This window comes from Salvelinus namaycush, chromosome 23 (assembly GCF_016432855.1).
Source record: "Salvelinus namaycush isolate Seneca chromosome 23, SaNama_1.0, whole genome shotgun sequence".
NCBI lineage: Eukaryota > Metazoa > Chordata > Actinopteri > Salmoniformes > Salmonidae > Salvelinus > Salvelinus namaycush.
In genome coordinates, this window is record NC_052329.1 from 32,658,024 (window position 1) to 32,684,066 (window position 26,043).

General features: G+C 45.4%; 1 protein-coding gene and 1 pseudogene across 4 annotated transcripts in view; both read left to right on the forward strand.

Annotated features, from left to right (window-relative positions):
• The window catches only part of LOC120018337 (serine/threonine-protein kinase SIK3 homolog), a 53,188-nt gene extending 46,876 nt beyond the window's left edge, over positions 1-6,312 (forward strand). For all 4 annotated transcript variants that reach the window (XM_038961476.1, XM_038961477.1, XM_038961478.1 and 1 more), the window contains 5 exons: positions 1,274-1,974; positions 2,155-2,321; positions 2,610-2,739; positions 3,306-3,432; positions 4,001-6,312. In XM_038961476.1, the coding sequence (XP_038817404.1) occupies positions 1,274-1,974; positions 2,155-2,321; positions 2,610-2,739; positions 3,306-3,427 (1,120 nt within the window). In that variant the 3' untranslated portion in view covers positions 3,428-3,432; positions 4,001-6,312. The remainder of the gene's footprint in view (positions 1-1,273; positions 1,975-2,154; positions 2,322-2,609; positions 2,740-3,305; positions 3,433-4,000) is intronic.
• A 2,425-nt stretch (positions 6,313-8,737) lies between these two features.
• LOC120018649 lies at positions 8,738-11,024 on the forward strand (annotated as a pseudogene).
• Positions 11,025-26,043: the final 15,019 nt, after the last annotated feature.

Here is a 26,043-nt window from a genome sequence, read left to right on the forward strand (position 1 = left end):
AACTTTCATGTTCTTCAATTCTGTGTCTTGGACTTTCTCGCATGTCCTCACTCTGTGAATTCTTCGATTTCATTTTCCCCCCACCTTTATATTTTTTGTTTTCATAATGTTCAGTTATTGTAGATTTCAGTCTCTCATACCTCAGTCAACCCTAGGAAGTCATGTTCCTGAAGCCAAAAACTCACTCATAGTATAGTTTTATAAACCGTGTTGCCCGTGGCACCCTATTCCCTATATGGTGAACTACTTTAGACCATGTGCCCTGATCAAAGTACTCTATATAACAGGGGTGTCAAACATATGGGCCCGTCAGCCCATTCAATCCGGCCCTTTTGAAAACAATCTAGACAGTCAGGGATCATAGAAAATCCCATAAGCGATGGATAGATGCTTATGTTATGTTTTGCACATTTTGACTGTGAGGAAATATAACCAACGTTAGGTGTGGCCCTCGGGACCTCGGAAGACTGAATGCGACCCGCGGGGTAAATTCTTTGGACACCCCTGCTATTCAGGGACACACAGTCTTACACCTGATAGTTAGTGGATTTCAGACAAATCCTTGTGGGTTTTTACATTGAGAAATACCGTTGTTACTAAAGTTTATTGATAACCCAAAACAACGTACTGAAGAAGAAGAAGACGACGTCACCACTGAATCCTCCACTGAGATTGGCTGACTAAAATGGACGTAGGTGGTGGGATGACTGCTAACGGTAGTAGTGTCACCATACTGTAGGAGCTAGCTCTTCACCATACTGTAGGAGCTAGCTCTGCACCTACCAGTCTGTGTTGTATTTAGCCAAGCTTGGCAGTTACCTCGTCCTTTGATTTTCTTGTCATTTCCTCTGGAAAAGCAACAACATTTGTGTGTATTTGACTGCTTGCACACCCCTCAGTGGACTTGTGACCTTTAAAACCGTAAAGGTTTCTGTGCTGATTTTGACCCATAATAGCGGGTCATAGTGCTGTAGTTAAGTGTAGAAGAACATGTAGAACTGTATTGTCATTGTATCACGTAGACATATTTGTGTTTTGTGACACTCCTCTCACACTGTTCATAAATAACTCCTTTCAGTTTTATACTACTAATAATAACTGTCATGTATTTCTTGTATACTTCCTTAATCCAGAATACTATCTCAATGGTGTATTCGTTTTTTTCCTCGAAGAACTCTCTCAGTATTTGTTAGAGTTTGTGTTGGATGGTACATTTGGTTGCAAGTGGCATTAGCTGACTTCTCCCTCTCTTCCCTGGTCCCTCACTCCCCAGTCGCAGCCTCGGACGGTTCAACACATACGACCAGGCCGCCTTCAACAACCCCCATCTGTTCAATGAGGGGTCTCGGGCCTCTGGGGTGGTGGGGGGCTACAACCCCTACCTCCAGGGGACCTCCCTTAAGGTGCCAGGGATGGAGGGCTACCAGGGTGGGGTGGTCGGTGGGGCCGGAGGCGGGGGCTATGGGAGCCCCTCTGCCCTGCAGCAGGCTCTCCTCTCCCCCACCCCCCTGGAGTACCGGCCCCAGCAGCATGTCACCCCCACCCTACAGGGTCTCCTCTCCCCCCGCCACTCTCTGACGGGCCACGCCGACCCCCGCCTGCCCCCCCAGGACCTGGCCTCCTTACTGAAGAGGCAGAGCCCTCGACCGGCACCCCCCACGCCCCCCAATGTGCCCCAGGACTACGGTGAGATGCTGCTGCGCCAGCTTGGCCAAGGGGAGTCTCTGGAGCCGGGGAGCCCCTACCAACACCTCCTCCAGATCAGGCCCCTAGACGTCCAGCCCCCCAGCCTACCCCACTCTGAGAGCATGGAGGAGGATGACCTGCCACCCGGCTACCATGAGGGCCTCCTGGCCAAGGCCCAAGGCTGTGGGGACGGCCATGACCTGCTGGGCCCCCCCCGGGGAGGGACGCCCCCCTACAACTCCCCCACACACAGACACGGCTACATCAGAAGCACCACCACAACCAGAGGTAATGGTCAAGCAGACTCAACCACAGACGTAGAACCTAGTCATTCTATTTCTGTAGCTTTCACGTCACTGTATGCTAATATTCACATGCATTTTACACGCTCTCCTGCTTCGGTCGCACAAACTACAGTCTACATTGTTAACTTCAGTAATCCCTCGCTCCTTCTCTCCCCCCTTCCAGACAATGAGCATGTGGACTGCAGGACCCAGGAGCAGCAGGTTATGGAGCAGGGCGTGCCTGACCATAACGGAGTGGGCTACTCCACCAGGGGCCCCCAGGGGGACGGCTATCGGCCCCGGGGCCAGCTACAGCGCCACCACACCATCCAGACCAGCGACGACGCCTATGTGAGTTTCTCACGGTGCCATAATGTGCTCTGTTTGGGACCATAGAAATAGAATGTACAGAATTTCTCAGCCTCTTATGTAGATCTCAAAGGATTAGATAGTTTCAATGGATAGGTCTTAGTTTACCTAGCCTATCAGAGTGCACGATGCACTGTGTTGCTCATACCTATCCTTTCAGATCTGTATGGCATGCCTAGGGGTAGGGACTATGGGTTGATTTGGAATAGAACATTGTGTGTCTGTGTGCGTGCGTTTATGTACTTAACGTGTCTTTCTGCACCGCTTCAGGACCAGGCCGAGCCCATGACTGGGATGAGCCTATTGGCTGGCAAGGCTCTGAGCTCCGCCCGCATGTCTGACATCCTCAGCCAATCACCTCTGACAGGAAGCCAGCAGCTCCACCAGCGGGAAGAGTCGGGTCAGTGTCATGTACACATACACACACCAAATGGTTTCAAGTGAGTGAAACATGGCAGACTCAGTCTGGTTTAAGTAAAATGTGAACTCTTGAAAATAATTTCTATCACATGACTAATGTATAATATATGCCATTTTAGCAGATGCTTTTATCCAAAACAACTTACAGTAGTGCGTGCATACATTTTCAATTGGTGGTCTCAAAGGGAATCAAACCCAGAATCCTAGCGTTTTAAATATATATTTTATTGTGAAATACACTGGAGAGGTGCAGTCAAATGTGTTGTTTTACAGGGTCAGCCATAGTAATACGCCGACCCTGGAGCAAATTAGGGTTAAGTGCCTTGCTTAAGGGCACACTGACAGATTTTCACCTTGACGGCTCGGGTATTCGAACCAGCAACCTTTTGGTTATTGACCCAGCGTCCTAACCGCTAGGCTACCTGCCGCCCAACTGAGCCTCGGAGGATCATGCACATGCCCTCACAATACCCACCAAATACCTGCCTTGAACATGGAGGAGTTCTTCATTCTGATAGGCTGTGTCTGTGTGTTTTCTCCTGGCAGTATGTGACGTGGAGGGAGAGCTCCACGCTGGAGCCTGCTACCCGTCGTCCTGCACCAGCAACATCCTTCATAGCTACAAACCCCCAGACCTGCAGTACAGCATGGAGCAGGCTGGGGTCTAGCACGGGTACGCACATGCACTTCGCTTACGTCCCAAATGGTGCCATTTTCCCTGTGTAGTGCACTACTTTTGACCAGGGCCTTTGACCAGCAGTGCACTATATAGGGAATAGGGAGCCATTTTGGACCAACCTTACAGTATGACTCTGTTGCGCTACACTCCGTCTACAGTGAGTGAATGTCTTTAGCCAGACTCATGTCAATGATTGTCCATACTGTTTCCACTGTTTGTTAATGCTGTTCTTAGATCAGCTGTCAGTTAGTTAAACCTTAATTTAGCCAGGCAGGTTATTTTTGGCATGATTCTCATTCACAGTACTGACTTTGTTGGTCAAGAGGTGAACATGATAAAGCACAGTACTTGAACTGTTAGTGGGTGAATCTCAATAGTATTACCTTGGTTCCTCACCTCCTCTTCCACCGCCTTCTCTAAGTGCACTGGAGGAGAAGGACCGTGGGGAGGAACCTCAGATCTGGTCTATCAATGTGTTTTGAGATGAGGGCAAGATGAGGGAAAGACAATTGGGATTCACCCCTAGTGTTAACTCTGTCACTCTGTGTTCTTTCTCTCCTAGGAGCGTGTCCTGTGTATAAAGGTCCACATCAGCCACCTGTGTTGAGCAGCATCACGCCAAACCGCCATTGTCTGTCTGGAGGGGGCACTCTCTGTCAGTCCTGGGGGAGGGCAGGCTGTCTGCAGGCTGCAGTCCGGGGTGGGTGGGAGGGGATTGGCTGGGTGAGGGGAGTGGGTCCAATGCCAGCATTCTGTTCTGCACAGCCATCTAGCAAGCATTGCCATCATTGGCTCTCTCCATTTCTGCTCTTCCATCCGATTGGATAGATTGGGCTCTGCCACCCCCATTCACTTCTTCCTTCCTACCCCCTTGTGGTCCCCCTCCCCCAACTGTTGCCATAGCAACGTACTCATGCGCCTCAATGTCCCAGGCAGTCATACAGGCAAAACATATAGATCACATAAACATACACGTGCAAACACTCAGCCACAAACCCAAAGTATTCACACCAAGTCTGTGCGTGGGGATTCCTGTGAGGTTCTGTCCGCTCCTCCCTCTCCCCTCCACTGTATTCCGGTGGACCATTCCGGAGCGGGCTGTGATCTCGGATCCTATGAGGCTCTCTGTCAGAATGACCCATTACGTTGGGCTTGCGGGGATAGGTTTGGTTCAGGCTCAGGGGTGCTAAAAAAACTAACAATGGAGCTCAGTGACATCGAGGATCGCACAGCACAACCAGCTCTCATTTCTTTATTTTATTTTCCTGTTCTATCGTTCTTTTTCTTAATTGTTTTTCAAATTAATTTTTACGGCTAATGTTCATCTAGAAGTTATGGTCATTATTGTTACTATTATTGTTATTACTGTTTACTGTAAAATAAGTTTTATTGTTATTATGATTATAATGACAATTGTTATTAAAGGAAAAAAAAATGTTCTGTGTTGCAAGGAGGACAACATTTTAGTTTTGATTACTTATGTAATTCTGCACTTTTAGTTCAATGCTATCTTTTATTCTTCTCCCTGTTTACCCTCTCATACTGCCTGTTCCTTTTCTCACTCCCTTGTTCTCTCGTTTTATGCCCTTCTCCTCCCCCCCGTTTTTCATTCCATCCTTCCTCCCTCTTTTTCCACTCCCCATCGCTCCGCTGCCCCCTCTTGTGACAGTGTGGCATTGTGGGTAGTTTTAACTGACATTCTTCCCCTTCCTCCTCTGTACATTGACACCATGTATAGATTGTAATTTCTGTATCACATTTTTGGGGGGAGGTGTCGGGGAGGCATTTTTATATTGTTAATGTTATTTGTATTTTTGGATGTCTTCAGATGTCATATTTCTTTTATTTTTTTATTTTGGGGGTAATATTGAGATTTTTAGCCAAAAGAGTACAGGGAGAAGTCTCCTTCATTGTCATAAAAAAAAAAATAATCGTATTGTTTTATTATTGAGACACTTGAAGAGGAAAGTGATTATTTGTGTTACTTTTTATCATTTCAATCATTGATGCCGTTGTCATTGTTATCGTTCTCTGCTTTTTAGGGGTAGATTTAGCAGGCAAGGGGTTGTAGGGTGGTTCGGTGCTGGGAGTGCAGTAATTGAAATGGAGGGGAACTGTAATATAGCTGACATATCATCCCCATCATCATCGTAAGACATTTAGAGGTGGACATAGAAAGACCCCTTCTCCCCTCGCTCCCCCAATCTGCAGTGGTACCCTCCGTCTCTGACCTCGTCGCCACCTTATTGGCTGACACACAATGGACATTGCCTCTCCCGACTCTGGCCCCGCTACGGCCACATCCAAGGAGGAGACTACTACTCTGCACATGTGCTGCCCCCCTTTTCTATCCCTTTCTCGCTCTCTCATTCCCTCCCTTCGTCACATGATCAGCAAGTGAGACCTTCTCCAGCCCCAATACTAGAATCAGTCCTCCACCTCTTCAGAAGGAGAGAAATGATGAACTGACCATAAACTGAGCGTTCTCGAGTTTTGACCCCAACGCAGTATGTACAGTTCAGATAGTGAGCGTAGGGGTTGGGAGAATGATCCGCCCCCCTATCCTCCCCCTTGTCCGCAAGGACTCCCAGTGCATCATGGTCCAGCGAGGGACTGTGTGTGTGTTGCTGATGAGTGACCACCTCCTCGTTTTCTTCTTCCTTATCTGTTTCTGTCTGACTTCCCTCTCATCGTCTGTAAACCAGCTCTCTGCTCGGCACCTGTATCCTATGTTCTCTTTTTCTATCCTTTCATTTTTAAAATTTTATTTTTAGTACAAAAATACTAAAGTGCAACAATGATGATTAAATAGAATTCCAACCAAACTGAGATGAATTAAATAAATATATATAAATAAATAATTTAAAAAGACAATGTGTTTGGGTGATGTTCGATACATTTAGGGAATATGTATACCACCTGTGTGGAAAGTTTGCTTGTGTTAATGCTTGTCTTTTGCCAGTCTGAATTTCATACTGATTGACTCGATACAAAAGATAGAAGTTATTGCAATGCAGTTGCTTGTAGTTGAGGAGCAGACTTAATGATGGTCAAACATGTACACCGACAGCAAACATCTTTATGCACTATAACAGGGTTGCGTTCTATTCCAGTTCAATAAAGTCAATTCAGAAAGTTAACAGGAATTCCCACTGGAATTGGAATTTCAGTTACCTTCCTCAATTGACTGAATTTACTAATGATCAACCCTGCCATATACTCCAGATTTGACAGTATGTGATACATGGGGCCTAAACCTGAAATCCTCCTGGGTAAGAAGAATAACTCCACTAGTTGTATTTGTCAGATTTAAGGAAAGGACCTCTTTGCCACTGACACAGGAGCACTGTAGGGATGAATGGGGATCATTGTGTAAGCTATTGATCTACATCCCTCTACCTCGGTGCTGCAGTGCTCTGTGATCATCTTCTTTGGTCTGTCTGTAGAGCTGCACTGCAGTTGCTTTTCAGGCAACGGTAGCTGAGCACAGATCTATGGGAGCCCTGTATGTAATAGGAGAGTGGCAGGCAGGGATGCTGCGATTGGAAGATGGACAAGAATGATGGATGAATTTAGTCCCTGTGCCTTAATAGACTGACACCTTGCCCCCTCATCACTCTCCTTCCAGCCATCTCTCCCTTTTTCTCTCTCCCACCTTGGAATACATGGTCAGTGGCTCATTAAATGACGGATGCATTGCGTAGCTTGTCCCGTTTTCCTCTCGCTCCCCCTCTCCTCTTTCCTCATCCCTTCTCGTTATGTGTGGCGACAGCATGACTGCCTGCGTCAGCCACTAAATGCTGCTTGCTGCAGTCGGAGGATCATGTGTGTGTGTGTAGTTGAGTGAGCCGGGGGTGGGGGGGGGGGGCTGCCTATCGTCTCCTCTGCTACCCTACCCAGCATGCATGGAGGACCGACAGGCTGAATCATCCCACCACCTTCTGCCGATTGTGCCAAGGTAACACTAACGTGTGTTTGTGTGTGAGAGAGAAAAATAAAGAATGGGGGAAGAAAGATTAGGACTGGTATGTGTTGTGTTTGTTGGTGTATCTGAGTTTGAAAGACAGTGCTGTGTGCATTGCTGTGTATGTGTTTGGGTGTGTGTGTCTTGAGACACTGCATGCATCCCTGCACTGCAGATTGAGTGTGTTGTGCAGAGTCTAGCCCACTCTTGTCCATTACTCCCTTCAATCCATCGTGCCTGTGCTTGTTACAAGCTTCCACTCCTCTATTTACTAGACTGATTGCACCAATGTTTATTTGGGAAATACTATCCTCATGCCGTCAGCTTTATATGTTGATGTCATGCTTAACTTCCTGTTTTAGTGGAAGGCACTGACACACTGATCATGTGACTATGATCATCTGTGATTAATGGTATCAGGCGTTTTGTCATTTCTGGTGCCTTTTCACACATTCATTTGCATATGTGTGGTGTGAAATGACTGACTTCTGTAAACAGGCCTGTGTTTTTAATCTACTGATAGAGACCTACTCAGATAGCATTTACACTGCAGCTCCTCACAAATCAAATTTAGACAGCCAGCAAATGATTGAATAATTTGGATTCAGGGTCTATTTGTGATGAGAATAATCAAACCTTACTCTACCTCTCCTCGTCACTGTTCATTGTGTCTTTATATGCCTATGGTCCTATGTGGCTCAGTTGGGAGAGCATGGCACTTGCAATGACAGTGTTGTGGGTTCGATTCCCACAGGTGACCAAAAACGAAAAAAGTATGGAAATGTATGATCTCACTACTGTACGTTGCTCTGGATAAGAGTGTCTGCTAAATTACTAAAATGTAAAAATAAATTGAAATGCACTTTGGCTATTTCTGTGTCTTTCATAGACTGTTGTATCCTCTCTGATCGGCTGTTCCTGTGTCTTTTTTAATGGATTGTCCAGGAAGCTACTGCTCCTCTGTTGACATTCTGTTCACATTAGTTATTTATCTGTCTCAACTTGTGTTCACCACATTCTCTTTGTCTCTCGTAGGGATCTATCCTCTTTATCCCTGTGTTTTTACTGTCTTTGTTTCAGTTTCTTTCCTCCTGTCAGTGTTTTCTTGTCTTTCTTTCTAGGGCTAATGTAATTCTTACATGTCAGTGTTCGCTCTCTCGCACTCTCTCTCCCTGTCTTGTTTCTGTCTGTTTGTCCACCTCTGTTTTCCTTGTCATTCTCTTGTCTGTGTAATCCCTCTATTCAGTCACTGGAGAGCAATCCCTCTCTGTCTGTCTGTCTGTCTTTGTCTCTGTCTGTCATAGTAGCTGGGTGTTGGTGGTCCTGTGGACGAGCATGGAGTGTCTGTATCTGATGCAGGGGCCAGGCACCACTGTCCTGCTGCTACACACTTTGGCCTGGGCATGGACAGGTCAGTAACAAGACTGGATCATGGAAAATATACCACCACACAGTACTCAGTACTTTATGAGTTACAATATATTGATAAAGGATAAAGATTCTCACGAGAAACAGATGAAAGTACATTTAAATGGACACTGGGTTTCAAGTGCACATATTTTGAACATATAAACTTCTCTATACATCCAGGTGCGATCGAACATGATCCCAAGATTGATGGACGGCATCAAGCTGCACTAACACTGAAAGAGAATGTTACCCACAAGTTCAACTGCCAGTCAGAGGGTTGGAATCCTAATGCCCCGCCCCTGCTGACGTGGTATCTCAACGGGTAGCGACAGAGACAGCCGATAGACAAACAGACACCTGGGCGCCTGGTGGTAACATCAGTGGAGGAGGCTGGGCTGCTGAAATCGGACTCCAAGCACAACAGCACCTTCTCTCGGAGAGCCAGGAAGTGGGATACAGAGCTGGTGTGTGCTGCATCCAGCCCTCACAGTGAAGAGAGCTACAATGCCACCGTCACCCTCAATGTGCAGTGTCAGGAGGCTTGTTGAATGATCTACTGATGTTTTGTGGTGTGGGGAATGTGTTTATATGGTTACATCTTGTGGCTGTTAAGGTTTCATAACCAAATACAGTATTAACCCCAGTCCTTCTGCCTACTCAGATCTTATCATTGGTCCCAGTGCTCATATCAATATCCAATATGATCCCACCACTGTAGGTTATTTAAAGCCAGTAGTATATTGAACTGATGTGATGCTCAGTTTCCCTCTATTTGTTATGTTCCCATGCTGGGCATCCTGGCAGGGGGCGCTGTGGGCTTCATTACCCTTCTCATCCTCAGCCTTCTGGTGCTCTGCCTTCTGCACAAGGGCAAGGGCAAGGCCATCATCGGTGAGACAGGGGAGCAAGGAGGGTGGGAGGAACTGTTGTATTTTGATGATACAATGAATGAGGTGCTTTCAGTCTCTGAAGAATGTCTGTGCCTGTTCTTTTTCAGATGAGCCAGTTGAGATTATAATGGCGAAAAAATGGTAACATACATTATTTGGCTAATTTATCTGTTTGTGTCAGCATAGGTGTGGGTCTAAATGTGTCTTTCTTTGAATATGAAAAAAAGGGTAAAGTGGGAGGGAGTATGAAAATGTATGCACTCACCACTACTGTAAGTTGCTCTGGATAAGAGCGTCTGGTAAAATTACTAAAATGTAATACCCACATATTGTATTCAATGGTATATATTTATGCATGAGCATGCTCCTCTGTTTGTATTTACAGTACAGTATATAAGGCAAGTGTCTGTATAATAATATACTTTACATGTATGTATATGTATTCACTAAGAAACAAACGGAAGCAAACAGGCCAAAACGGGGAGGGGCATACCTGAACTTATCCAATAAGTGACTGATTTTCATTGCTTTAGTTTGCGACGGTGTGCACTAATGAATACACCCCATGATTCTTGTTTCAGTATCGAATTACCTACTATGAAGGTAGACAAGATATACCTACCCAGAGAGAACATGTCTCTCTAACTTCCAACATGCAACTCAATGACCTCAGCACCCTGCGTAAAGGTAAGACACTACGGCTGAGAGACAGATACCTCATTAGAACCGAGGTAGAAGTCTCATCAATGGTGCAAAGCATATTACAGAACAGGAAACAGGAAACAGAGTGGCCATGGTGGTGCCCTGGGCACTGGCACCTGTCCCGGTGATCGTCTCCATGACTCCGTCCCATCTGTTATTCTACTTCCTCATCACGATGTCTCTCTGTAGCACGAGAGGCCGCCAAACACCACCTTGGGGAGAAGATGAGCGAGGAAGAGGAGGATCTGTCTGCTGCCTATGCTGCTTGGGGTAAGACAGGGTTCAGAGGTTTAGGGTTGGCTTACCTGTTGAATGGAAATTATTTGGCCCACTTCACACTAATGTAATGTTACATATTTTCAGGCTGTTACAAAGGGTGTTAATAAGTTTATATATTAGTGTGTGTGTGTGTGTGTGTGTGTGTGTGTGTGTGTGTGTGTGTGTGTGTGTGTGTGTGTGTGTGTGTAACTATTGTTTGTGTGTATATAACGTGCACCACATATGTCCGTACATTGTTATAAAGTTTGTTGTTGACACCCCCTCCAGGCTTTGCCCGGTACTCCATGTTGGGCTCCATCTATAAGGTGAACAGCAAGAGCAGTGATGAGATCTGGCTCTGACTACTATGCCACAGTCCCACCACTGGGTGGTCAAACCACAGTTCAACCGGCCAATAGAAACCTGTGAACGACTGCCTGTCAGCCAATCCCATCTTCGAAAAGGAGCAAGAGATGCTGAGATGATTACAGGCGTAGACCAGCAAGAGAAACCGATCAGGAAGATACGATAGGTAGCGATCTCACTCTGAGGTTATCCAGATGAACCTGTTACAGCAGGTAATCACATTCCAACTTGATTCAGTGAAAATCAGAAACTCAGAATATCATGTCCTATGTTAATTGGTTGGTGTATTTCAAGCTGACTGGTATAAATCTGTAGCCTGGTCCTATATCTGTTTGTGCTGTCTCTCTGTTTGGTGTGACAGTATGTCATGAACAGATCTGGGACCAGGATAATAACTCTGATTGCCATGAACTGAATCATCAAAAGATGCAGTTGTAGAATCAAGGTAATGCATTTAGATGGCTCTAAACACCTAAACTAATACTCAGTGTAGGAAGTATACTGTACCAGTGTGTTAGATGGCTCTAAACACCTAAACTAATACTCAGTGTAGGAAGTATACTGTACCAGTGTGTTAGATGGCTCTAAACACCTAAACTAATACTCAGTGTAGGAAGTATACTGTACCAGTGTTTTAAATGGCTCTAAACACCTAAACTAATGCTCAGTGTAGGAAGTATACTGTACCAGTGTTTTAAATGGCTCTAAACACCTAAACTGATGCTCAGTGTAGGAAGTATACTGTACCAGTGTTTTAAATGGCTCTAAACACCTAAACTAATACTCAGTGTAGGAAGTATACTGTACCAGTGTTTTAGATGGCTCTAAACACCTAAACTAATACTCAGTGTAGGAAGTATACTGTACCAGTGTTTTAAATGGCTCTAAACATCTAAACTGATGCTCAGTGTAGGAAGTATACTGTACCAGTGTGTTAGATGGCTCTAAACACCTAAACTAATACTCAGTGTAGGAAGTATACTGTACCAGTGTTTTAAATGGCTCTAAACACCTAAACTAATGCTCAGTGTAGGAAGTATACTGTACCAGTGTGTTAGATGGCTCTAAACACCTAAACTAATACTCAGTGTAGGAAGTATACTGTACCAGTGTTTTAAATGGCTCTAAACACCTAAACTAATGCTCAGTGTAGGAAGTATACTGTACCAGTGTGTTAGATGGCTCTAAACACCTAAACTAATACTCAGTGTAGGAAGTATACTGTACCAGTGTTTTAAATGGCTCTAAACACCTAAACTAATACTCAGTGTAGGAAGTATACTGTACCAGTGTTTTAAATGGCTCTAAACACCTAAACTGATGCTCAGTGTAGGAAGTATACTGTACCAGTGTTTTAAATGGCTCTAAACACCTAAACTAATACTCAGTGTAGGAAGTATACTGTACCAGTGTTTTAGATGGCTCTAAACACCTAAACTAATACTCAGTGTAGGAAGTATACTGTACCAGTGTTTTAAATGGCTCTAAACATCTAAACTGATGCTCAGTGTAGGAAGTATACTGTACCAGTGTGTTAGATGGCTCTAAACACCTAAACTAATACTCAGTGTAGGAAGTATACTCTACCAGTGTTTTAAATGGCTCTAAACACCTAAACTAATACTCAGTGTAGGAAGTATACTGTACCAGTGTTTTAAATGGCTCTAAACACCTAAACTAATACTCAGTGTAGGAAGTATACTGTACCAGTGTTTTAAATGGCTCTAAACACCTAAACTAATACTCAGTGTAGGAAGTATACTGTACCAGTGTTTTAGATGGCTCTAAACACCTAAACTAATGCTCAGTGTAGGAAGTATACTGTACCAGTGTTTTAGATGGCTCTAAACACCTACACTGATGCTCAGTGTAGGAAGTATACTGTACCAGTGTTTTAGATGGCTCTAAACACCTAAACTGATGTTCAGTGTGGGATGTATACTGTACCAGTGTTTTAGATGGCTCTAAACACCTAAACTGATGTTCAGTGTGGGAAGTATACTGTACCAGTGTTTTAAATGGCTCTAAACACCTAAACTAATGCTCAGTGTGGGATGTATACTGTACCAGTGTTTTAAATGGCTCTAAACACCTAAACTAATACTCAGTGTAGGAAGTATACTGTACCAGTGTTTTAGATGGCTCTAAACACCTAAACTAATACTCAGTGTAGGAAGTATACTGTACCAGTGTTTTAAATGGCTCTAAACACCTAAATTAATGCTCAGTGTAGGAAGTATACTGTACCAGTGTTTTAGATGGCTCTAAACACCTAAACTAATGCTCAGTGTGGGAAGTGTACTGTACCAGTGTTTTAGATGGTTTACACTGACTGACAATTACCACATCTCTGGTCCTGAATGTCTCTAAAACTAAGAGCTTTGTATTTGGTACAAATCCTTCCTTGCTATACCTCAGCTGAATCTGGTAATGAATGGTGTGGCTGTTGAACAAGTTGAGGAGAATAAATTACTTGGCGTTACCTTAGACTGTTAACTGTCATGGTCAAAACATATAGATTCAAATGGTTGTAAAGATGGGGAGAGGTCTGTCAGTAATAAAGATATGCTCTGTTTTTTTGACTCCACACTCCAAAAAGCAAGTTCTGCAGGCTCTAGTTTTGTCTTATCTTGATTATTGTCCAGTCGTGTGGTCGAGTGCTGCAAGGAAAGACCTCGTTAAGCTGCAGTTGGCCCAGAACAGAGCAGCACGTCTTGCTCTTCACTGTAATCAGAGGGCTGATATAAATACTACGCATGCCAGTCTCTCTTGGTTAAGAGTTGAGGAGAGACTGACTGCATCACTACTTCTTTTTTATAAGAAACAATGTGTTGTGTGTCAGAGCTCTGACACGTACACTTACCCACCAGACATGCCACCAGGGGTCTTTTCACAGTCCCCAAATCCAGAACAAATTCAAGAAAGCGTACAGTATTATACAGAGCCCTTGTTGCATGGAACTTCCTTCCATCTCATATTGCTCAAATAAACAGCAAACATGGTTTCAAAAAACAGATAAAGCAACACCTCACGGCACAACGTCTCTCCCCTATTTGACCTAGATAGTTTGTGTGTATGCATTGATATGTAGGCTATGTGTGCCTTTAAATTGTTTTGATGTCGTTCTGTCCTTGAGCTGTTCTTGTCTATTGATGTTTTTTCTGTATTATGTCATTCTGTACTATGTTTCATGTTTTGTGTGGATCCCAGGAAGAGTAGCTGCTGCTTTTGCAACAGCTAATGGGGATCCTAATAACATACCAAATACCAAATCTCCATATACTGCAGTCTGTTGATCACATACCATAACCATGAACTCCTGTTGGATTACGGAATGCTTCATGTTCTTTGTATATCATAAGAATGTCCAAGACAATTTATGTGAACTGATATTTTTCTATGGATATATACATAAACAATAGATATTTCTCTAAAAGTATATAACGTGTACCTGTATATTTGTATTTATATGTATATGTGTATAAAATACATCTAATAAAGATTAATATGACTATGGATTTGACTATGGACAGTCAATTCTGCTTTTGTTTTTATTTAACCAGCAGGGGGCACTTATCTTACCCTGTCAAATACCCTAGTTGGAGACTAAAGGAACCAACTGTCTATTGATTTACACATAACGGTCTGTCTTCTTGTCATATTAATGCTGTCATAGGTCAGCTGTGCTTTGCAGGTCAGGACTGGGCATCATCGGGGGACAGTTGGGACAGTGCAGGGCTGGCCTTCACTGGTTCTGCTGTAATGGAGCCCAGGCTAGTGTTCACCCATATCAGTGTGCTGAGCCAGTGGGAGGAAATGCAGCCTTAGTCTAATGGAAATTGTGATGACATTCGCATATGACAATTATATCTCAGATTGTGTTCATTTGACACTGATGGTAGGGAAGTGATGCTATCCTATCTTTTATGGTTCTGACACTGCTGTCTGGGTATATGTGATTGTGTGTAATAAGACTGGCCAAAATCAACATTTTGTAAACCGCAATTCTTATAAGAAAAGTGTTTTCTGTCTTACCTGTGGTTAGTGCATTGTTATTTGTGTCGAACATAGTGGTGGTAGTGTTTGAGGCATCGGGGTAGTAGTGTTTGAGGCATTGTGTCTTAGTGCCTGGGTGAGAGTGTAACTGTGTTCCAGGTGCCAGTTGTAGGTTATAGGGTGTTGTGGTCTACCGTTGCCAAGCAGGAAGCTGTTGTCTCTTTGTCTTCCTCACATGGCTCCTCTGCATTCTGCAGAGCAGTAGGGATTTTAGGTTTTCAACAGAATCATTGGGACATAACTTATCTGTGATCATGATCATGTTTTACTACATTGTAAAATCATACTACATACTAAAACCACTACTCTTAAATTATTTTTTGCAATTTACTGTAGGCCCATATGTAATTCTTCTTACCCTTAGTATTAAACATATGGTATTAAACATGTGGACATTGTTGTTTCAAAAGTGATAGTACTTGCCAAAGCAGCATGTTGAAGTTGATCTGTTGCCTCACCCATAACTCAACCCGGTCTCAAGTTACTGAGGTACTAAATGGGGACAGATACAGCTCTGATGTTAATGGAAGATAATAATACACACCTCCTCCTCATAGACATAGAGACAGACAGACCCCATGAGAAGGTGACATTTTGAAGACTTTTTGAAAACCGACAAGGAAAGGGTAAGTTTTAGGTTTTTGATCCCCTATTCTAAAGACCCTTTTATTTGTTTTACATTTTTTAAACAGTTTTGGTGGGGTAGATCGGGTTTAATATTGCAGATAGATTGTAGCTTCCATCAATGCAATTGTCTGCATCACTTCCAATCCCCCATATATTTTTTTGCAAATATATATACACACATGTGTATATGTATATATGTATGTATATGTATAGATATGTATATGTATATCTATATGTGTATGTATATATATGTGTGTGTGTTTGTATATATATATATATACACACACACACACATACATATATATATAAATATATACATATACAGTTGAAGTCGGAAGATTACATACACTTAGATTGGAGTCATTAACTCGTTTTTCAACTCCTCCACAAATTTCTTGTTAACAAACTATAGTTTTGGCAAGTCGGTTAGGACATCTACTGTGCATGACACAAGTCATTTTTCCAACAATTGTTCCAACAATTATTTCACTTATAATTCACTGTATCACAATTCCAGTGGGTCAGAAGTTTACATACACTAAGTTGACTGTGCCTTTAAACAGCTTGGACAATTCCAGAAAATGATTTCATGGCTTTAGAGGCTTCTGATAGGCTAATTGACATCATTTGAGTCAATTGGAGGTGTACCTGTGGATCTATTTCAAGGCCTACCTTCAAACTCAGTGCCTCTTTGCTTGACATCATGGGAAAATCAAAAGAAATCCGACAAGACCTCAGAAAAGAAAGTGGAGACCTCCACAAGTCTGGTTCATCCTTGGGAGCAATTTCCAAACGCCTGAAGGTACCACGTTCATCTGTACAAACAATAGTACGCAAGTATAAACACCATGGGACCACGCAGCCATCATACCTCTCATGAAGGAGATGATTTCTGTCTCCTAGAGATGAACGTACTTCGGTGGGAAAAGTGCAAATCAATCCCAGAACAACAGCAAAGGACCTTGTGAAGATGCTGGAGGAAATGGGTACAAAAGTATCTATATCCACAGTAAAACGAGTCCTATATCGACATAACCTGAAAGGCCACTCAGCAAGGAAGAAGCGACTGCTCCAAAACCGCCATAAAAAAGCCAGACTACGGTTTGCAACTGCACATGGGGACAAAGATCATACTTTTTGGAGAAATGTCCTCTGGTCTGATGAAACAAAAATAGAACTGTTTGGCCATAATGACCATCGTTATGTTTGGAGGAAAAAGGTTGAGGCTTGCAAGCCGAAGAACACCATCCCAACCGTGAAGCACGGGGGTAGCAGCATAATGTTGTGGGGGTGCTTTGCTGCAGGAGAGACTGGTGCACTTCACAAAATTGAAGCAACATCTCAAGACATCAGTCAGGATGTTAAAGCTTGGTCGCAAATGGGTCTTCCAAATGGACAATGACCCCAAGTATACTTCCAAAGTTGTGGCAAAATGGCTTAAGGACAACAAAGTCAAGGTATTGGAGTGGCCATCACAAAGCCCTGACCTCAATCCTATAGAACATTTGTGAGCAGAACTTAAAAAGTGTGTGCGAGCAAGGAGGCCTACAAACCTGACTCCAGGTCTGTCAGGAGGACTGGGCCAAAATTCACCGAACTTATTGTGGGAAGCTTGTGGAAGGCTACCCGAAACATTTGACCCAAGTTAAACAATTTAAAAGCAATGCTACCAAATACTAATTGAGTGTATGTCAACTTCTGACCCACTGGGAATGTGATGAAAGAAATAAAAGCTGAAATAGGTCATTCTCTCTACTACTATTCTGACATTTCACATTCTTAAAATAAAGTGGTGATCCTAACTGACCTAAAACAGGGAATTTTTACTCTGATTAAATTTCAGGAATTGTGAAAAATGTAGGCTTTTTATTTTGGCTAAGGTGTATGTAAACTTCCGACAACTGTACATATATTTTTTTACATATATTTTCCTTTATTACTTTCTAAGCCTACCATTCCTCTCCTAATTGGCGTAAACTAGTGAACAACAACGCTTAGGCCTCTACTTACAGATTATATATACTACAGTATATACATTTTATGGACACAGTTCATTTTACAATTGTTCTATTTTGTTTGTTTTTACTCTGTCCTTCCTCTACCTCTCCCATTATTTCTAATGTCCATCCGGTTTGAATTATATTTGCTGTATCTTTCAAACTGTGCTATTTCACAAAAGTTCTTAACCTATTTATGTTTTACGGACACAGTGTGTTTTACATGAGTTATCTTGTTATTAGTTGCTATTAGTCCCAAACTTCAGCTCCATTCAACCCTTCCCATCTATCTCTTAACACCATCCATATTGGATTTCTATTTGCCATATATTTATCATCTGTCCTGTGATGTTTCACAAAAGTTCTGAACATTTCTATTCTCATTGTTTCTACAGATTGTACATTTAATTTTTTGTTTTTGCTAAAAGTATTATTATATTATTGGTCGATTGACTATGACATTTCAGATCACCCAGTAGTGCTATCTGCAGGGTTAGCTCAAGGTAAATATAGCAATTCTTCAGCCATTGCTGGACCTGTGACCAAAAACAAGCTATATATGGGACAGTACCAAAACAAATTATCTAATGATTCTGTCTCTTCGCAGCAAAATCTGCAGAGCTGGGATGGCTGCTGTATCCCCCATATATATAACATTCTATTGGTTGCAAGAATTTTGTATAATAATTTAAATTGAACAATTCTAAGTTTTGAATCTGGCGTCGTTTTCCGTATCAGTTCATAAACCATGTGCCATGGAATCGGTACGTCAAAAATCTCTTCCCAACTATTTTGCGATCTATATGGCACAGGTGTCATAAAAAAAAAAATCTGGTATACTTTTTTTTATCTATCACAATTTTCTTTAACCAATTATGGTCTTTAATGCAGGGCCGACAGACAAGTTTTTGCGGTAATGCTGCAATTAGTTGGTTGCAATTTTGGGTAGTGTAGACATTTCCATATGTTTTTGTTAGCTGCATGTGTGACAACTCCACCTGTCCTATTTATGATATCATTTACGAAGATTATACCTTCTTTTTTTAAATAAAAAACTTTTTTTTTTTTTATCAATTAGTATATTTGAGTTTAACCACAATATTTGTTGTATTATTTGTTCTGTCTTTTCCGGTGGATTAAATTGAAATTGATAGAGACAGTTAACAAGTTTTCATCACTGACATGAGAAAGATTTATTTACAATTGAAAAGGTTTGTAGGAGACAATAAAATAACGATAAATCAATATATTTGTGTGAAGGTGTTATTTCTTGTAACATTTCAGGCCTCAATTCAGTAAAGATCTATGTATTTTTTTGTTTTACTATTATACAAAATTGAAGTTTGAGTCGAATGGCTGTCTAGGGACAGAAAATTGTGTCTTTCTAGTTTTTTTTTATGGACATAGGGGCTCTTTAGGTTGGACCACCTATAACGGCAGTGTATGAAATGATACATCCGTTTTATTTTCCCCAGAAGAATCAAGAGAATAGTAAATAGAATGAAGGGGACCATACTCTTGGCTCATCTGTTGTTGATTTGGACCATGACTGCTAAGTTTTGGGGTAGCTATGGAAAAAATAGACAGACTGCATAGAAAATTTCACAAAAATAATTCAACACCAGTTTTTTCTGATTATTTCTGACTAGATTAATCAGCTGGATGACATTAAAAACTACCATATCACCGATGTCAAGGTCAGAATTGCTTTCTGATCTATTTACTGTGACCTCAACTGATGCTGTCCCCCATTCTTTTAACAGTACCTGTAAATTCAGACTCAGGTAAGTTGCCAGACTAGTTCAATTCCTTATTTAATCTAACTATGAATTCTGGGGCATTATCTGGACATTCTGTAGATCAGGTTTTCTCCCAACTCTCCTAATTTAATTTAGTATTCAAAACTATCTCACTAAAACCCACCATAATTATTGGCACCCTTGATAGAGATGAGTAAAAAGACTATAACATAAATAATACTAAATCTGAGCTATAATGTATGCAAATAAAATGTGGAAGTATTTATACTGTAATGACCCGGCTGGGTCATTAAAGAGGAAAGAGACGGACTCTAGGTGTGCAGGTCAGAACACAGGTTTATTCCTAAACTGGGCTATTGTTCAGGCCACAGCCCACGCCGCTAAATGCCGAACGTACAAAATTATACCATGTCGAGTTAAGGGTCACTCTCATAGGAACAGATCAAGGCCCCGAACAGAAGAGAGAGAGATGAGACAGTAATCCCTATTTATGCATTTCCAAATCCCGCGGGATTACCCATCATACCCCCCCAACCTTTTCATCTGTCCTGACATATTTAACCCCTGCTAGTAGCCATGAGAACCATAACACACCCACAAACACAGAACACAATACCGGGTCGTTACATAGCCCCCCCCTTTCTAAACCCTAGCCCCTAGGGTTACACAACAAAATCCTTAAAACGACCCGGAGGTCGCATCAGTCTCTTGGGCCTCCCCGTGACTCTCACCGGTGAACCCCCAGAACACTCCTCTGCCCCAATGTCATTTCCAGCGCCCTCCGAAGAAGCAGCCCCCTCCCCAGGCTCAGGTTGCGCTAGAGTCTCCTCGTTAGACTGTTCCCGTGGGCTCACATCAGAGACCTCACTCCCATTCCCTACCGTTTTCCTCCCTCTGTAGGGTGCCAATCGATCCCGGTGGACCACCACCTTCCTGCTCCGTGGAGGGACCTCCACCCGGTACGTCACCTCCCCCACTCTCTCTATCACCAGACACGGCCCCACCCATGCACTGTCCAGCTTTGGGCACCGCCCCTTCTTGCACGTGGGGTTGTGAAGCCACACACATTCTCCCGCTCCAAAGTGCCTCCCCCTAGCGCGCGAGTCGTAGTGGCGCTTTTGGCGCACCCCTGCGTTCTCGAGTTGCTCTCTTGCGAAGGTGTGAGCCGCTTCTAACCGGTTCTGCAGACGACACACATAGTTCGGGCCAGGCAAAACCCTGTCGTCATTATCAGGAGGGTGGCCAAACGTCAGTTCGGCTGGGGTGCGCAACTCACGACCTAACATTAGTAGTGCTGGGGAGCACGCAGTCGATTCTTGAACAGCCGACCTACACGCCATAAGAATAAACGGTAAGTGGGTGTCCCAATCTCTCTGGTGTTTTGAGGTAACGATGGCCAGCTGCTGTGCTAATGTTCTGTTAAATCTTTCCACCAGCCCATCACTCTGGGGGTGAAGCGGAGTAGTGCGCGTCTTCTCCTTGCCTAACCGTCTACACAACTCTGAGAACACCCGTGACTCGAAGTTTCTCCCCTGGTCGCTGTGAATAGACTGTGGCACCCCAAATCGACTGATTATTCCCCCCACCAACGCATCAGCTACTGTCCCCGCCTCCTGGTCTGGGAGAGCGTAAGCCTCCGGCCACTTGGTGAAGTAGTCCATAGCGGTTAGAATCCACCTGTTACCGCTGTCTGTGGTTGGAAACGGCCCTACTATGTCTACCCCCAGTCTCTCCATGGGCTCCCCTACTGGGAATTGTTGTAGGAGGGCGTGTGACTGACCTGGAGGTCCTTTTTTAGCAGCACACTCGTCGCACTGCCTACAAAAGTCCTCAACATCCCTCCTGTGCCTGGCCCAATAGAAGCCTTTACGCACGCGCTTTAACGTTTTGGAGACCCCAAAATGCCCTGCGCCTACTCCCCCATGAAGCTGCTGTAACACGCTCCCCTGCAGCCTTTTGGGCACCACTACCTGCCACGTAATTTCTCCAGTCGCTGGCTTTTTCCACCCCCTCTGGAGCACTCCCTCAGCCACTCTAAGGACTGTGAATTTAGCCCACAGTCCTTTGGTGACTGGTGATAGAGGGGCTACTTCCCCCCACGGCGGTCGTCTTCTCTCTTCCACCCACCGCAGCACAGGACGCAGCTCTGCGTCCTCCTCCTGGCGACGCCTCCACTCCCCAACGTCCACAGCCTCAAGCTCCCGGCTCTCTGTCACACTCAGCTGACTCACCGTGGCGGTGACTCCTTCCTCCCTGCACAGTTCTCTCTCTCGCTCCACCCGTTTGGCGCAGTACCCACAGCCATCCTCAGCACACGGGCGGCGGGACAAGGCGTCTGCATTGCTGTGGCGAAGGCCGGCTCTGTGCTCCACCTGGAAGTCGTAGGGTTGCAGCTCCTCCAGCCAGCGGGCAATCTGACCCTCTGGCTCCTTGAAGGAGAGAAGCCACTGCAGGGCGGAGTGATCCGTCCGGACCACAAACGGCAGGCCCCCCAGGTAGTACTTGAAATGACGTACTGCTGCCACGACAGCCAACAGCTCTCTCCTTGTCACGCAGTAGCGTTTTTCAGCCTTATCAAAAGTTCTGCTGTAATAAGCTACTACGTGTTCCCCATCAGGACCACGCTGAGCCAGCACAGCCCCCAAACCCTCATTGCTTGCGTCGGTGTCCAGGATGAATGGACGGTTCGGGTCTGGTGAGGCCAGGACAGGGGCCTCCATCAGGGCACGTTTGAGGCCCTCAAACGCCCGCTGGTGCTCTTCGGTCCACTGAAAAACAGTGTCCTCCTTGAGAAGGTGGTTCAAAGGAGCCGCTACCCCCGCAAACCCCTTCACAAACCTACGATAGTAGGATGCCAGCCCCAGGAAGCTCTTAACCTCTTTTTTCCCCCCTGGAACTGGCCACCCCCTCACAGCCTCTACTTTGTCTGGCATCGTGCTGATGCCCTCACCACCCAGCTGATGCCCCAGGAACGGCACCTCCCTTTGCATGAAATGGCACTTTCCCGGATTTAATTTTAGCCCCGCCCCCGAGATCCTCTCCAACACTCGCCTAATTGCCCCCAGTGCCCCCTCAAACGATGTGCCGTGCACCAATATGTCGTCTAGGTACACAACACACTCGTCTCTCGGAACCCCCGCCAGCACTCTGTCCATGAGCCTCTCAAAGGTGGCAGGAGCATTACAGAGCCCGAAGCACAGCACCTTGAACTGCCAATGGCCCCTATCTGTGGAGAAGGCCGTTTTTTCACGTGCCCCTGGCGAGAGGGGCACCTGCCAGTAGCCACTGCGCAGATCAAGGGAGGAGAACCACGAGGACCCTCTCACGTTGTCTAGCGACTCATCAATCCTCGGTAGGGGATAAGAGTCTTTAGTGGTGACAGAATTTAGGCCCCTGTAGTCAACACAAAACCTAAGTTTACCCCCTTTCTTAGGCACCATGACGACCGGCGCGGACCATGGGCTATCTGATGGCTCAATGAAATCAGCCCGCAACATGTCAACAATAGCTGTGTCTGCTGCTTCCCTCCTGGCAAGGGGAATACGACGGGGCCGAATTTTAATGGGTCTGGCGTCCCCAGTGTCTATTTCGTGCTGAACTAGGTGCGTTTGTCCTACCTCATCTTCCCCCCAAGCGAAGCTATCTTTAAAGTCCAACAGCAGCTGCTTTAACTGTCTCTGTTGTCTCTCATCCAGACCCTGACAGTTCTTCAGCCACACAGCCTCGACGGCGTCGATAGCTTCCTCCTTCCCCCCGTCGGGCTGATGGGATGAAGGAGCCAGTGTGTTTTGGGCTACTGGGCTGCCTGTGCTTGCACCATGATGGGGAGTGAAGACCGTCGCCGCCGGAGACAGCTGCTGGGATGGCACAACGACCAAGGGAGCAGCCGGGATGACCGGTGGAGTTTCTGCAAGCTTGGAGGAAGACGGAGGGACAGCCCTGCCCCCTGCTGGCCCTCCCGAAGGCGACATTCCCACTGTGGGCCCCCCCGACAGCCTCAAAGTGCCCGACGCTAAGTCCAACTGAGCCCCACAGTTTTTCAAAAAGTCCATTCCCAGTATACAGGGGTCCTGCACCGCTGCTACCCACACCGGACACCCCACAGTTCTCCCCCCCACAGTCACAGATAGCTGACACTTCCCTAACATGGGGGCTAGCTCCCCCGTGACAGTCCGTAGCTGGACAAGGGTCGGCTCCACCCGCACCCCAACAGGTAGTATGTCTGGTCTCACCAGGGTTACTGTAGAGCCCGTGTCGACCAGGGCCAAACATTCCACCCCCTCTACCTTGACGATGACATTGCAGAAGTCCCCAACGGTGGTACGTCCCACCACAACTACCGGACTAGGAAACACGGCGGCAGCTACACCCTGGGGGAGCAGGTCCCCACCCTCTTGTCTGCGCTGCTGGGTACCTCTTTTGCTTACAGTGGGTTCGGGGGCGGGGGGGGTGGGCCCGCGCTGCCCCCTGCGCGAGAACCCGCTGTCGTTTCCCTGGTGACGGGAGAATCTGCCACACTCCCGCTGAATGTGGCCAGGCTGGCCACAACCCCAGCAGACAATAGGAGTTGAGCTGACACTGCGACGTTGCCTGGAGCCCCTCTCCATGACAAGCGAAGCAGTCTTGACTAGCCCGCCCAACTCGTCAACCCACTCTGGTTTCGTGACCCCTGGCACCCCAGCCACCGCTGCTCTCACCTCTGGTTGACTGGCGACTTCCACTCTCACTCCCTCACCCCAGATCAGCTCCCTCTTCCTGGCTATCTCCACTGCAGCCCGCAGAGATGGTGGGTCCGCCATCTGAACATGCTTACCCAGTTCGGTGGAAGAGAGCGCTCTAATAAAACTGTCCCGTGCCAGCTCGTCTTGCACCCCAATCGGCATAGTTGCATAAGCCCGCCTGGTCAGGCTCAGAATACCACTTGCCAACGCCTTTAATGATTCCCCCTGAAGTCTCTTTTTGTTACTCAGTTCAATCCGCAGCATGTTGGGCTGCGCGTCGCTGCCGAAACGGCCCCCCAATGCCTCCACTAGCGCACCGTAGTCGCCCCTCTCGTCCGGGGCTAGCGTTAACAGGCATTCCGACGCCTCCTCTGCCAGGCTCAGGGCAAGCTGTAACGCTTTCGTCTCGTCAGACCACCTCCCGGCTCTAGCCAACAACTCGAATTGAGTGAAAAAAACTTCCCATTTACCTTGTCCATTGAACTTTGGTAGTTTAGCCGCTACCGTGGCTAATGGCAATAGGCCGCTGCCATCTCTGTTTACACAAGCAGGCCCAGCCATTTCCGCACCCGGTGACGTCGATATCCCCGTCGCCGTGACGTCTGCTCTCGAGCGGTGTGAAGGAAAACCCGCCAGTTCTGCCATCTTGCTGACTGACAATTTAACTCCCGCCATGTGGCTCTCCAGCCCTTCTACGGCAGTCGCCGCCTGACCCTCCCGACCGGGTACCCCCGAGCCAACAACGGACACTTTGTCCGACTCTTCCTTAATTTTCCGCCTCGCCCCAAGCATCATGACCGTAGATGCGAGTCACGCTAAAGCCAACCCGGCCTATACTGAACAGCTAACTCGCCTAGTCTCGATCCCGTAGATCGAAAGCACTTCTGACACCAATGTAATGACCCGGCTGGGTCATTAAAGAGGAAAGAGACGGACTCTAGGTGTGCAGGTCAGAACACAGGTTTATTCCTAAACTGGGCTATTGTTCAGGCCACAGCCCACGCCGCTAAATGCCGAACGTACACAATTATACCATGTCGAGTTAAGGGTCACTCTCATAGGAACAGATCAAGGCCCCGAACAGAAGAGAGAGAGATGAGACAGTAATCCCTATTTATGCATTTCCAAATCCCGCGGGATTACCCATCATACCCCCCCAACCTTTCCATCTGTCCTGACATATTTAACCCCTGCTAGTAGCCATGAGAACCATAACACACCCACAAACACAGAACACAATACCGGGTCTTTACAATACTAATACATTTGCTCGGAATTTTTTTTCTTTTTTTCGTCATCTGACCATAGCAACGTCTGGACTTTGATAAATGGCATTGGCATTTGGATTGGAACCAGTGCAATGGTCAGATGACATGAAAACAAGCTCTTTGGCCACGCACACCAGTGGTGGGTTTGCTGTTGAAAAACAGAAGCATACTTGTAAATATGGTGGTGGATCTTTGATGTTATGAGGCTATTTTGCTTCCACTGGTCCTGGGGCCCTTGTTAAGGTCAACAGCATCATGAACTTTACCAAGTACCAGGACATTTGTGCCAAAAACCTGGTTGCCTCTGCCAGGATGCTGACACTTGGCCGCAAGTGGATCTTCCAGCAAGACAATAACACCAAGCACATATCAAAATCTACAAAGAAATGGTTAATTGATTACAAAATCAACATTTTGTAATCATCAGGCTCTGAACTTGAACCCTGTTGAAAACCTGTGGTTTGAATTGGAGAGGGCAGTCATAAGAGCAGATGAATGATATCAAGGATATGGAAAGAGTCTGTATGGAGGAATGGTCTAAGATAAAACATTTTAAAAAAGAGAAGAGAAAATAATATAAATAAAA